Source organism: Rhipicephalus microplus, chromosome X (assembly GCF_043290135.1).
Source record: "Rhipicephalus microplus isolate Deutch F79 chromosome X, USDA_Rmic, whole genome shotgun sequence".
Classification (NCBI taxonomy): domain Eukaryota; kingdom Metazoa; phylum Arthropoda; class Arachnida; order Ixodida; family Ixodidae; genus Rhipicephalus; species Rhipicephalus microplus.
In genome coordinates this window covers 214,728,296-214,741,238 of record NC_134710.1, presented here as the reverse complement: position 1 = coordinate 214,741,238, position 12,943 = coordinate 214,728,296, and the positions used below count along the sequence as shown (strand labels likewise).

General features: G+C 45.7%; 3 protein-coding genes across 6 annotated transcripts in view; 2 read left to right on the top strand and 1 right to left on the bottom strand.

Moving 5' to 3' along the window:
• Nucleotides 1-2,896: 2,896 nt before the first annotated feature.
• LOC119187714 (uncharacterized) lies at nt 2,897-7,959 on the bottom strand. The gene is made up of 5 exons (XM_075878594.1): nt 7,817-7,959; nt 6,786-6,933; nt 5,890-6,530; nt 5,214-5,289; nt 2,897-4,012 (listed from the first exon to the last, which is right to left on the bottom strand). Exons 1-5 carry the CDS (start codon nt 7,957-7,959, stop codon nt 3,422-3,424), a joined length of 1,599 nt encoding a protein of 532 aa, XP_075734709.1. The 3' UTR covers nt 2,897-3,421.
• Nucleotides 7,960-8,054: 95 nt separating this feature from the next.
• LOC119187355 (snRNA-activating protein complex subunit 4-like) lies at nt 8,055-12,099 on the top strand. Its single transcript, XM_037435518.2, has 2 exons — nt 8,055-8,297; nt 11,780-12,099. Exons 1-2 carry the CDS (start codon nt 8,055-8,057, stop codon nt 11,951-11,953), a joined length of 417 nt encoding a protein of 138 aa, XP_037291415.2. The 3' UTR covers nt 11,954-12,099.
• LOC142775962 (uncharacterized) overlaps nt 11,894-12,943 on the top strand; it is a 90,422-nt gene continuing 89,372 nt past the window's right edge. For all 4 annotated transcript variants that reach the window (XM_075878598.1, XM_075878599.1, XM_075878597.1 and 1 more), the window contains exon 1: nt 11,894-12,031. In XM_075878598.1, the coding sequence (XP_075734713.1) occupies nt 11,957-12,031 (75 nt within the window). In that variant the 5' untranslated portion in view covers nt 11,894-11,956. The remainder of the gene's footprint in view (nt 12,032-12,943) is intronic.

The following is a 12,943-nucleotide window of genomic DNA, read 5'->3' as shown; positions in this document are numbered from 1 at the left end:
TTATGCACAGGAATGTACTCATGCCAACTGTTCTAGCCAAGTACAATTACAAAAATTTCTTCAGCTGTTTCTGCAGGCCTGAAAGTGGGATTATTTTTATTATGCAACAGTTAACTAAAGGGTGGAATGTGTAAATGTATATTCTGGAAGGAAAAAGTCCTGCACAGCATGTAAACGTGAACGTTTATTCTTCATGCAGGTACACTGAAAGTAAAGGCGCTAGAAAACATCGAGACGCTGGCCTGCGGCTTTTCACATCAGGCCACCTGCAAAAGTTGGTGTTTTCAACTGAAGACACCGCAGAGACCGTGGTGAAGGCACAAGTTCTGGCATCCATGGCAACACGGACAGTGTACAGTGTTGGGGTGAAGTTGCTTAAGTGTGATGGGGAGCTTGTCAGTGGCAGCTGCTCATGTGTTGCTGGGAAAGGTGGTGTCTGCAAACATGTTTGCTGCGTTTTGTACGGGCTGATGCACATTGCGCAACATGATCTCACTGAAGTACCAAATGCCATTGCATGCACTGAAGGTGAACGGCAGTGGTACAACCCGCGGGATCCAAAAAAAGTGACTGAGCAATTTCAACAGATTGTATTCTCCAAGGACACCACTGAAAAAATCAGTGATGCACCAAGGCTTCACAAAAAACGAGCAGCCTACTCATGCTTGAGAACACAAGACTCGAATCTGTCAACACTGAGCCTCATAAACTTGCATGGAAACTTCAAAGAATGTGGGCTCGATTGCTTCGCAGACGTACTTGAAGCAAATGACTTTCTTCCCGCAAAACAAAGAAAAGTTGAGAGCCCCGCTACCGAAGATGTGGCTGGGCTACCTTTAAGGTGGCTGGAGCGAGCCAAACAGGGGAATGCTTTGCTGTCATACACAGACGAAGAAGTTACAGCCGTAGAGGCAGCCACACGACTGCAAAGTGCTTGCCTCCTTTGGCATATGTATAGGGAGGGTCTGATCACTGCATCTGTAGCGCATAGAGTTTACACATGGGTCAGGACGTGCCAAACCAAAATGGGGCCGCATGATCCCCGACGTCTCATCGCAGCAGTGGTTGGGAAAAAGAAAGGCAGGGCAACATTTGCCATGAAGAGAGGCCTGCTGTGTGAGCCTGAAGCCAGGAAAGCCTTTCAGGACAAAAATGACAGCCACGTGGAGCTTGAGGTGACTGAAACTGGCCTCTTCCTCTCTCGTCATCACGCTTTTCTAGGTGCAAGCCCAGATGGGCTCGTGAAGTGTAAATGTTGCGCACCACGGCTGCTTGAGATCAAAGTGCCCCTAAAAATTCAAGATTTTGCCAAAAGGCAGTTGCGTGCTGGGGAACTAAAAAAAAGTAGTGGCTATTATACTCAGGTGCAAGTGCAGATGGGTGTGACTGGTCTGAACACCTGCGTGCTGTTTGTTTACAGCAAGGAAGAGTGCCGACAAATCTCCGTGCCATTTGACCAGTTTCTTCACGGAATTCATAGAACGTTGCAAATTTTTTACTTCCAGCTACTTGCTTCCCTACATTTCCAGTAACTGGTAAAGTAAAGCTAGAAAATGTTTTCAAGCTTGTGCGTGTGTTCTGTCATACCATAAATACTTCAAGCCAGTAGAAGTAGCCCACCAGAGTTTTGCTTCTGTGCCTGTAAATTGCCTTTTCTACAACAAAGATGTTTATGTATGAGGTTTGTGCATTTTTGTTCTGCGTTAACAAGAACAGTCTACCCTCTTTCTTTGTACATCATTCACGTGCATAACTTGACCACGCTGGGGAAAAATAGTACAAATGAGCGTGAGGCCCTCCAGTGTGAAGCGTCTGTGTGCTTCATGCTAATTTCGCGGAGGCATAGGCTTGCTTATTTATGCCATGAAGCACACAAAACTGCACCACTGGCGTTATTGTTGCTACTAATATTCACACCATTATGGCTTGCGTGCTACTGTAAGGGCCGGCCTTGCTCCAAAACAGCAACTTATGTGGAATTTAAAAAAATTCTCGGGGCACCTAAGCTTGCTTACGTACTGTGGAGGTAAAAAGCCTGGTGATACTTATTAACTGCTTCTTTACTGATAGGGTATTTGTGTTATTTGTGTCTGTCTTCATTGCCACTTTGTTCAATGTAATGTTACATTGACGGGCTCTTTTACTGCTGCATTGTCTGTACTTCTCTTTTCGCCTTCATTTTGAATTAATTCAAGGTGAATTAAACAAGCAGACCGGTAACACATGCCACAGCTTTCCATGAATCAGTGTTTTGTGGGACAGCGAGGCACCTGCTCACGTGTCACTTGGCATGAGCTATTCGAACTTTTATCCCACCACTGCTAATGTGTAGGCCTGTGCTATGATGTGTTGTGACCCGCTTCTTTTATGGCCCTACTTTTTACCCACCACTGCTAGTGTGTAGGCCTGTACTATCATGTGCCTTCTGGCCTGTTTTTTTTTGTTTTCCTGAAGGCCCTACACAGTTTACGGGAAGCACGAAAACAATGTCAAATAAACCACTGTACTGGAGCCCTATGTGGAAAATATTTTTAGACAACTGTTTCTTGCAAAACAGGCGGTTGCAGGCTTCTTGAAATTTACTCGAGCACTGTGTAACGCCGTTTCTTCACAGCTCCATTATCCTCCTGCAGCTGGTTTCTATGCAGGAAATGATACACTCAACATACCTTCCGTTTATCAATGAATGCTGTCACGCATTAAAAGGCTACGTCAGCCTGTTAATTAACCTTTCATGTTTATGTTAAACCACAGCAGACTGGATGGCTGGACACAAGGGGACAATATGGTGATAGCCCATACAAGTATGCTTCTCAATGGGCAGCTATGGCCACGATCACGAGCTTTTACCCTATCGAAATAAATGTATGTACCTATTCATTGACACCGCCTGGCATGGGTTCACTTCGATTTTAATGGAAAGCATCAAAACGTGCCGCTGTTTGAAATGGTGACAGAGATGAAGAGAGTATGGCTATTGCATAATGCACGTTCATGACAGTACAGGTAGCAATGTGTTATGACAACAAAAAAGAAAAGGGGGGTCAATGCAGACAACACATCTTTTCGTGCAAGTAAACGTAGTTCTCAAGAAATTTAGAGAATAAGGGAATGACCAAGTAAACAAAGCAAATAAACTGAATACAAAACCTAGGCAGGGACATTTCTTATGATGCTTGAATGTGCATGGGAAGGATACGGCTCTTCGTACGTGCCCTCCTGAAGGGATTGGGTTGTTCCTTGTTTTGGGCTAAGGTGAATAAAAAAGCTTGGAGAGACGGTGAGCAGTTCCTAGAACAGGCACAATGGCCTATATCCTTCCCATTTCTGGCTGTGTTGCATGGCCAAAAAAGTAGTCAAATGTAGTGCAAGCGAACTGGCGCAGCCTATCAGCAGACATGCAGACTTCACTCACATCTGCTCACAGCAAAGGCTCGCCCACAAAGTTTGTCAAGCGTGCGCAAACATGCCACACCTTGTTCAGTTGTCCAGACATGCTGTTTGGAAACACCTGTGAGAGTATTCTGTAGGTCTTTATCCTCCGAATGACCCTTTCCACATGTATGCGCACACTGGCAATAAGCCTTGTCTCAGTTTCATCTGCTTCAGACAGTTGAGGCCGTCCTTCCATGAATGGCGGAATGTTCAAGTGCAGTGAAAGTTCCTTGCACTCTTCTTCGATGGTGAACCCCCTATCAGCCATCAAACTTCGCCCTGGTGAGAACTTTTCCAACACACCGGAAGCCTTTGTTAGGGCCTTGTCAGACAGCCTCCCAGGAGAAAGATCGGACACTAACATAACAAAGCCGTTCGGGCTGCACACAACTAACCCTTTTGCAGTATTGTGCTTTTTGTACGAGGAATAGGTCTCACTCTGTACACGGAATGACGAGGGGGTTTCGATGAAAATTTCGGTGCAGTCGAGGATGCCGTCAACAGTGGTGTAGCCCTTGTCAGTGAAAGCTTGTGGCCTGTACTTGTCGCACAGGTGGGGAGGCATCCAAGTTGGGACCTGAAAAAAAGAAGGAAAAGTGGGTTTTCATATTTTTTACATTAATATCATCAGTGGCTTAGGAACGGGCGGGGGGAGTGGTCTTAGAGTGGTGGATCTATGCGAAGGATCTAAGACTGCATTCTCAATGCACATGAATCTCCCCATTGCTCTTAATGTACGATTTAAAAAGTCACCTTCTCCACCTTTGATTTTTGCCACAAGTACTGGCACTGCTCTGCAGTAGAGACCGCAAGATGAGTCATCACAGCTTGTAACACTGTCAAATGAATCTACAAATGCTCTAAAAATTAGTAAAAAACACACGGGCACACGAGAAGCATGCTGGGATAAGCATTCTCTCAACAAAACTTTTTTTGGAAGCATCGTTACATATAAATAAAATCATTTACTGCATTGGGCATGTGCTGTAAGACCCAGAAGGTTCATCGATTGATTTATTGAGTTATAATGCACAGGCACTACATAAGTTATAAGGTGCACTGTAGTGGAGGGCTTCAGTTTAATTTGATCAGATGGGAACCTTTACCGAGCACCTTAATCTCGAACATGCGAGCATTTTCGCTTTTTGCCTGCGTAAGAAAAGCGGAAGCCACGGCCGAGAATCGAACCCGCATCCTTGGGCAGCACAACGCCGCGGGCACTGAGCCATGTAGCAACCCGCAGAATAAAAAAAGTGAAATGAGTACATTTAAGGTGAGGTGACATGTGACGTTGCTTCCAATAATTTTTAGCTGAGAGTGAGTGCTTGTCCCATTGTGCTTCGCCTGTGTTGTATTTTTGCGCTCTGGGTTTTACAAGCGTGCACCAACTGCCTAACGAGTAGTTTTACTGAAATTTACTTTAATTCAATCGATCCATCTTAGAATGCAAACACAAGGTGTTCAAGCTGAGCAATCTTGTAGTAAGCTTAAAAAAGCATGCTTCGGGGAATTAAATTACCTGTACGTTCTTAGCAGGTATCTTGACAGACAGAAAGGCAGTAGTGGGGGCTAATATATCTGGCCATGAGGGGAAGGCTGACAAACACCCCTTGAAATAGAACCCTGGCTACGCGACTGATCAGTGTACAGTTGGCCTTTTATACCTAAAATTCCATCCAGTCCCCTTTCTCCCTTCCCATAAATGTTGCAATTTGTCGCGGCCATCACAGAGACCACAAACAAAAGGCAATAAAAAAAGATAACTGGTGCTGACATACCTGGCGAAGCCTGTTGTCCAAAAAATCCAGCCATGTTACCCAGATCCTCGAAACGGTTGACGTAGAAACGCCAAACCTGTACGAAAAACAAATTTGCAAAAAATGCGCATCAGTAATTTTCTGCAGCACAAACAAAAGAACCTACGGTTGCAATGAAGATGTCATTGCAGAAGATGCTTAAACGGTACTGAATTCCTTTTGTGTAAGCACCTTGTTACTTCCAGTCATTTTCATTATAAACGATAAGTGAAAAAGTGCTGCATACCATTGCTGATATTTTGAGGAACGTACGAATACACAGCATGCTGCATTCCCCCTATGCACAAAGTAACTAACAAAACCAGCTACGCTCGGCAGGAACACTGAAATTTGGCATAAACTTGAATTTCTCATTGAATGAAAGTTCGTTTGCTCCCGGACAAGCACTAAGGGTATTACAAAATACCAAATCTTTTGAATAAAGCAAACTCGTATTTTGTCTTCATGGCCCCTTTCGGGCTGATAGGGTTATGCTTGTTTCCCTCACAGCATATTCATAAATAACATTATACACAGTATGCCCGCGTAAATGTATTGGCATGGTAACAGAGTTTCATTAGTCACTTCACTTGGACCTTATGCAAAGGCAAAAATGAGTACTGATGCAAAAAAAAACACTTCAACGTTGGCAGCGTACCTGTACGCAAGGTCAAGGCCGTCAAGGCCCAGCCGTAGCCTCATCAGGACGAGCACAAGCTGTGTCTTCAAAGGCAGGATGAAGTTCCGGTCCTCGTTCTCCGTTTCCTTCATCTGCCAGAACCGCAGCTTTTTCGCATCTGGTTCAAGTAGGGACCAAAAACTGTCGAAGGACTTTCTGAATGTAAAGCCAGTGTAGTACCGCAGCTTCTTTTCATCTTCTACAAGGGCTTCATACGTGATGTCAATCTTTTGTGTAGCTTCAGCCTTGCACCTCTTGACTTTCTTCTGCATACAGGATAGCTCAAGCCGCAAGCACCTATTCTTCTGCTGAAGGCGGTCACATAGCTTTTTTGCTTCAGCGTGGTCCTGTTGAGAGCGTTTTAGCTGGCGGTTGAGCTCTTCAACATGCGCGTAAGCAGCTTCAGCCTTTTCTGCTAGCTCAGTTATAATATTATTTTGGCAAGCAACTTTCTTGGCAAGCTGGTCATAGCTTGACTCTTGGCTGCTGTAGGCATGGTCCATGAGTAGAGTGCTTTGCTGTGCGGTGTCTTCACTGTCGCTGCTGCTACTAGTGATGGCAGAGCCTGAGACTTCTGGGTCGTGCTGGGGTGCCACAGTTGGACTGTTGGGAAGTTCCGGCTGTCAGGGGAAAATGAAAAAGAAAGCCATGTGTTTCAGTGATTTTTACAACACACTGTGCAGCTGCAGGTGAGATTTCCAATACTGCATTTTATACCTTCACACGAGTTTAAGTTTACTCGGCATCATTGCTTTTTTTACGCAGTAGCGCAACCCTTAAGTAGCCATTGCCTGCATTAAGCCATAACAAAATATTCAGTGGTGCATATGCAACAACGTAATGCTATTTCTCTGCATTGCTTGCGCTCAAATTACCTGTGTCCTTATGAGTGGTCGCCTCCTTTCCACCTTTTGCGGTCTCAGCGGGAAGATTGTGGGCACTCTGTTCATGTAAGTCTTTTTTCCTCCTTCGAAGTGGGCACCGCATACTCGGTGTCCCGTGGTAGGCGTAAACTTGGAGAACCTGAGCACAAAAAGTTCCAGCATTATTTCATATGACACTGAACATCACCTACTGCGTTTTCAGGTTCCTTTTAAATGTCCAGTCTGCATGCTACCACTGCAAGACAACAGTATCACTTTCTCTTGATTAACGTACAAAAAGTTCCATATCAGTCAAAGGCAAATGACAAATGTAATTTTAATTTTCAGCCTCACTCGACAACGCCACACACAGGTAAATTATACAGCTGTTTGTGCCACTCATCTGCATAGGTGCAGCGAAATCGGCCGCGTGCATGCACCAGATAACTATTTTACGGAAAGGACGAGATTACAGAGGCACCGTTTGCATCGAGGGTGATCCGCGAAAGCTAATCGCCGTTTGGCACAACGAGTTCTGGGTAAGTTGTTGCAAGCGTGCCGTGAAGTACGTTACGTCGTTTCTAAAAAGTAAGGTCTCGATGTACGGTAGAGCTATTAGGAGAGCCTCGTCAATGAGCTTGCCTTCCCCTTATGCCTGCATGCTTGCCACTTGCGTTGTAAAAAAAAAAAAAAAAAAAAAAAAAAAAAAAAAAAAAAAAAAACGCAAGCCGCGTACGCGGTGCTGCACTTGCGCAACATGGAAAACTAAAAGACCTCAGCACTACAACTCGTAATAATAATAATATTAGTACGCAGCGGTAACAAAAAACGCTAGAATAAGGAAGATGCGCTAAAAAATGACCGGCATGCACAACCGCGAACCGCGGCTGAGCTATCCGGTAAGAGTATACGCAGGCAGAGTGAGCAAAGATCATATTCTTTGGTATGCTAAGCTTCATGATTAAACATTCACATAAAAAAAACCACCGCAATACGCTTATTTAGTTTCAAAGCGGCACTATACATTTAATAAGATGTCTTACCTGCCGCCCCGTCCAGCCCTGTTGATACGCTGAATCCACGTCTCCCGAAGCTTTTGCTCTTTAGGAAAGACGTAGAAACCCAAGCCTTTATCCCTTGTGCTGTTGTTGTAGCATCCAGGAACACAGCACGTAAATCCTCCCATCGTAAGACAGCTCCACACGACCGAAAAATCTATCGAAAAGGGAACGCTCAGGCACTTCGGCTGGCTGGTGCGCCCGGACGACTACAAGTACCGGCATGCACCGCGGCTGCCGCGGCAGCGGTGGCGTCGCGAAACTGGCCTGTGGGATCGGTCTATTAACCAGTGTCCTGGCCACCTTTCAGGTGGCAAGCATGGTGCCCGGTCGTGCGCACGGCCAGTGCAGGAATCGCTACATATACCACTTTGACCAGCAGTTTGTCTCGGGGCCGTTCACTTCGGATGAGGACCGCATGCTGCTGCAGCTGGTGCAGAAGTACGGAGCTGGCCACTGGGCCATGGTGAGGGCGTTCATCAGTCTGCTACGCTTGCAGGGAAGCTGGCGAATCCGTGTAAAAATTGTTGCGATCAAAGTGAGTTTAACGTTAATCAAGCGGAAGTGCTGCAACTCCACTGTTGTCAAGGTCATTCATCACGTCGCAATGACCTTAATTAAGGAGCCAGGGTGCACCTGTGACCGGATGTGATCCGCTGTGGAGAGACATTGCAGCCGCACTAGCTCCAAGCATTGCCACTGCAGTAACACATGACTAAGCGAAGTGGCTACTTTGCCGGCCGGCACTTTGTTGGCCTAGATGCTTAGTACAAGCGTTCACTGCCATTGGGTGTACGAGCATGGAATTATAATAATGACTTAAACTTCCTGGTTTAAAGCCGATCACCCACTACAGGGGCGCACGCGTTATTACGCCTGTGCCTTTAACAACCATGTAGTGACAGTGTAGGATGTTTTAAATGATTTCATGCACTAAGTTTTTAAAGTGCACACTAGGGATAGGACATCTACATCACGTTCAACTCTCAAAAACGAAGCTTGAGGATCCCCCCCCCCCCCTTTTTTTTTCTGCAGTTTCGTTTCGAAGTTTTTAACAAATATTCTAGAAATATTAGACAAATACCCAAGTTTCGCAATTCGCAAAGCTCCAGAAAATGTCTCGACAGCCACTGAACAAGCTTTACTGTATGCAAATGAATTCCATCTCACTGCACCCATCACCGGAACAGTCGGCTGGCAGCCATTCGCCAGGGTGTTCTGAATTGGGCAGTCCTTAGCCATTCAAAAAAAAAAAAAAAATGCAATTTTTTGCTGGACGTTATTACAAAAGGGTGCTTTCAGGTCTCTGTGCATCCCGCAACAAAAAGAAAGGGAAGAAAGCATGACCTGTGAGATTTAAACGAAATGCAGAGCACTATTGGTGGGTACAGGATTAACGCAGGACAATATGGCGGCTTTGTATTGTATAGTAGCCCAGTATTTGTAGCTGCTGTGTCTGTATGGGGATTCAACATTATGTATCTGAATTGTTTCACTTTGTAGACGTGGGGTAGACACACGAATGCCACCTTTGGATACAGCTTAGGTAGATATTTTGTTAGCAAACGATAAAGTAGAGCCAAGCAGATGATGTCACAAGTTTGTCACATTGTAGAACAGTCTCTCTGAGACATTTTTGCAATACCGTTGCCTGTCTTTGCATTGCTTTGTGCTTGCCGTCCTCGAGTTTAAAAAAAACCTGAAGCGGCCCGAGGAATAGACTGTGGTGTGAAAGCAGGAGTGGCGCCAGTTCTTCTGTAAACTTCGTTAAAGTTGGGTAGATTTGAGTGAAGTGTGGGTTTAAAGTTCTACTGATGTAGTTTATCGCTTGGATTAACTGTGTTTTGTGCATTGCCAAAGCTCGTAGTCGAGAAAGAAGCACGTAGTCGAGAATTCACCCGTCAAGCGCTGCAACAAGCCCCACTCAATTGGCTTTTGATGTGTAATTGTGCTTGCACAAATTTATTTTATACATATCACTCCAATTTTAACCTATGTAATATCTTAATGTCCACTCTGTCATATACAATCTTTAGCTTAACCCATTCCTCGTATTTTGCATTAAAAAAAAAACGAAACAAAGCTTTTCGTACAATTCGCACCGCCACTAAACAGGTTGGTCTGAAAAATGGCAAAGTGTGTCACTTGTTGCTGGTGCCATAAAGAGGGAGCTTTGAAAGTACAGTTACAATTGCTCTGTTTCAATAACATGCAATTTAGGGTTAATAACTACAGTCGAACCCCTTTATAAGAGATACCGGTATAAGAGGCACCAGTGTGCCAACAGTAAAGTACGGGTTGATAAGAAAATGCATACGTGGTACCCTGCTTATGAGAAACACCTCATATAAGAAACAAGAATTGCTGCCCGGAGCATGTCTCTTATATAGGGGTTTAACTGTATAAGGAATCGAGTGCTCTTAATGCACGCGAATGAATCTGCATCAATGAGAAGGAGTTCACAAGAGAGTACAGTGTATGTATTCAAGGTTGGTGGTATGGTCTTCACGCTAGCATGCTGTAATGTATGTTACAGTCAACGTCCGATTTCCCGAACTTTCAAGGAACCATGAAAATGTGTGGAAAATTGGGCAGTCCAGATAAACGAATGCATGTGAAAATGCACCTTTTTTGTAGGTATTTTTCGCTAACTGAGAAGGTGACGTGGGAGTACAAGATTCCGATTGCAATCCAACCAATGCATCGTTTAGGTGGCTCTGAAAAAAGCCGTTCATAAATAAAAAAAAATCCGAGGTGGCTGGCGTTATCTCATAGGTCAGCACTTGGGGGCAAAGAAGTCTCCTATTTTCTTTTGCACGGCGTTCCGCTTGCCCGCGATCATGTCCGCCTCAATTTGAGTCAACGTTGTGTTGCCACTTTACACCGATGACAGTGTCATCAGTGCTCACGTAAACTCCGAACTCGTTCGCTGTGTAGGAGATGGCTCTTCGTTTTCAGTGTTAGTCATCAGAATCCTCCGTAACTTGAATGATTTTGTCTTTGGTCAGGTCCGCACATAGCTCGAGGTCTTTGTCAGCGTCGGCGAAGCCCTCAAAAGTTATCCCGACTAAAATCGACTTGCCGGCAGCGTGCAGATTGTCGAGGGAACATCCGCGGATGGCAGTTCGTCACACACGCTGTCCACTTGGGGCGAGACGGCCGTCTCGGCGTCGAGTCTGAAGCCCGCGTGGAAAGAACAGTTTCGCAGAGTCTCTTGGGTAACCGCCTTTCAAGATTCCGCTAACGGCAGACCTGAGGTTAACAGCGTAGCTTTTGCCATCGCAACCTACGAGGGAGCTCTGTGCGCTTCTAAGGCGCAGGCAAAGACGAAGGAGCAGTTGGTGTCATCGCTGTAAACGGTGAATCTGCTTGACGAAAAGCACAGCAGGAAACAGCTAGGAACTTGGTAAATACTGAAGGTCAGGAAACGAGATCACTGAAGATAGCGCGCAGCAGCAAATGATCAACTGCAGACACGACCGCAAAGCTGACAAAACAACACGTGAGCGAACTGAGTGAGGTTTGGCTTGGCTAAGCTGTTAAGCTATGGCTGGCAACGGATTGACGTGCGGTTTCGAGGTTAAGGCAGCTGCGGCACGGTGCGGTGGTTGGCGACGCGAGGATATGAAAACAACCCAAATGGCGGCGTCTGTGGCGACTTTGGATCGGCGTTTAATAGTAAAAAGTCCGGCAAATCGGATGCCGAAGGCCATAAGCCTCCGAAATTTTTGACTTTTAATACATTGATTCTGTAGCGAACTTGGCGGTGCCACAGATGAGTCCGAGAAATCTAGCATGTCCGGAATTTCAGGGAAATCGGACGTCGACTGTATTGACCTGCATCTGTACATGTTTATTTTATTAGATCTCGGAAATACGACGCATGCACCTCCCCGTTGTCGGTCACTGTTCTCGCCTTCAAAGCCTCTCCACGTGACGCTTGTACAGGAGGAACGGGGCATGCCCTGGCGTGCACCCAACACACTGCTGAAGCGCTACCGGCGACTATGCGAGACTCTGTGCACCAAAGAGCCCACAGTGGCTGACCTGGAGCGCTTCCTGGCGGTACCCGTGGCTCGCATGACTGCGGTGCGATGTGCCAGTCTGACAAGAATGGACTAGCGCATGGACCTGTACCGGCGCATCAGATGCTTCCTCAACACAGATGTCATGAAGCGTGCCATCTTTTCGCTGGTCAAGGTAGCCACGGCCACCTTTTTTGCCTGTTTGGAATGACGGAGACAGAATATAGTTGCCGCTGCACTAAAGAGCTCTCTCTGATCATTTGTGTCAAGCACTGCTCGCAAGTGCTCTTTTCTTTAGAGCTGTTTGCCGTGATTCCACTTTTGCGCAAAACTGTGCTAAGCTGCGCGAAATTGAGTTTACTGTGTTATCCTGATTATATCAATAGAGATTGTGCTGTACTGCACCGGAGTCTTGGGTTTGGTGAGTCGGCTATCACTGTCCATCGCACTGCCAGCTGCATCAAAAATGCAGCTTGACCTTGAAGCCACCAGTGTCACTACCAATGATCGAGCATTATTCCCGATTGAGCCACGCCACCACGCACAGTGCAGATGCAGCTTCAGTTGTGCCAGTCGGTTCACTGAAGCTACTTCAATACTTACAGTTAAACCTAGAGATGACGAAACTGATGCATTTCCCCCCAAAATTTGTTAAACATAGGATTTCGTTATATACAGTTTCAGTGTGAAATTTCGAAAAAAAAAAAGATGCGCAAATTAACCAAAGTGAAAACGGAAGGCAGGTCTTTTATTTATTTAGCTATCAAGAACTGCATTATTATTGTGATAGAAATTATATGGACTTTCTCGGCGAATTTTCACTGTCATATTCCATATAGAGTCCAAATCGATAGCATTCCCCTGCGCATCGCAAGTTGTACCCATGGGTAAAAGCGTGCGAGTGGGGGCCCAAAGTGGATACTGATATTTCGAGGAGTACCGTGCACCGCTTCTGCTCTGTGGGGTCCTTGTCCCCGTGTTGTGAGGGGCACCGCCAAAGCACATGCTCTAAATCGGATGTTCCCCCGCAGTTGGTTGGGTATAGATCGTACTTGAAAGCGAGATTCGGATAAGAAATAGTTGTAAC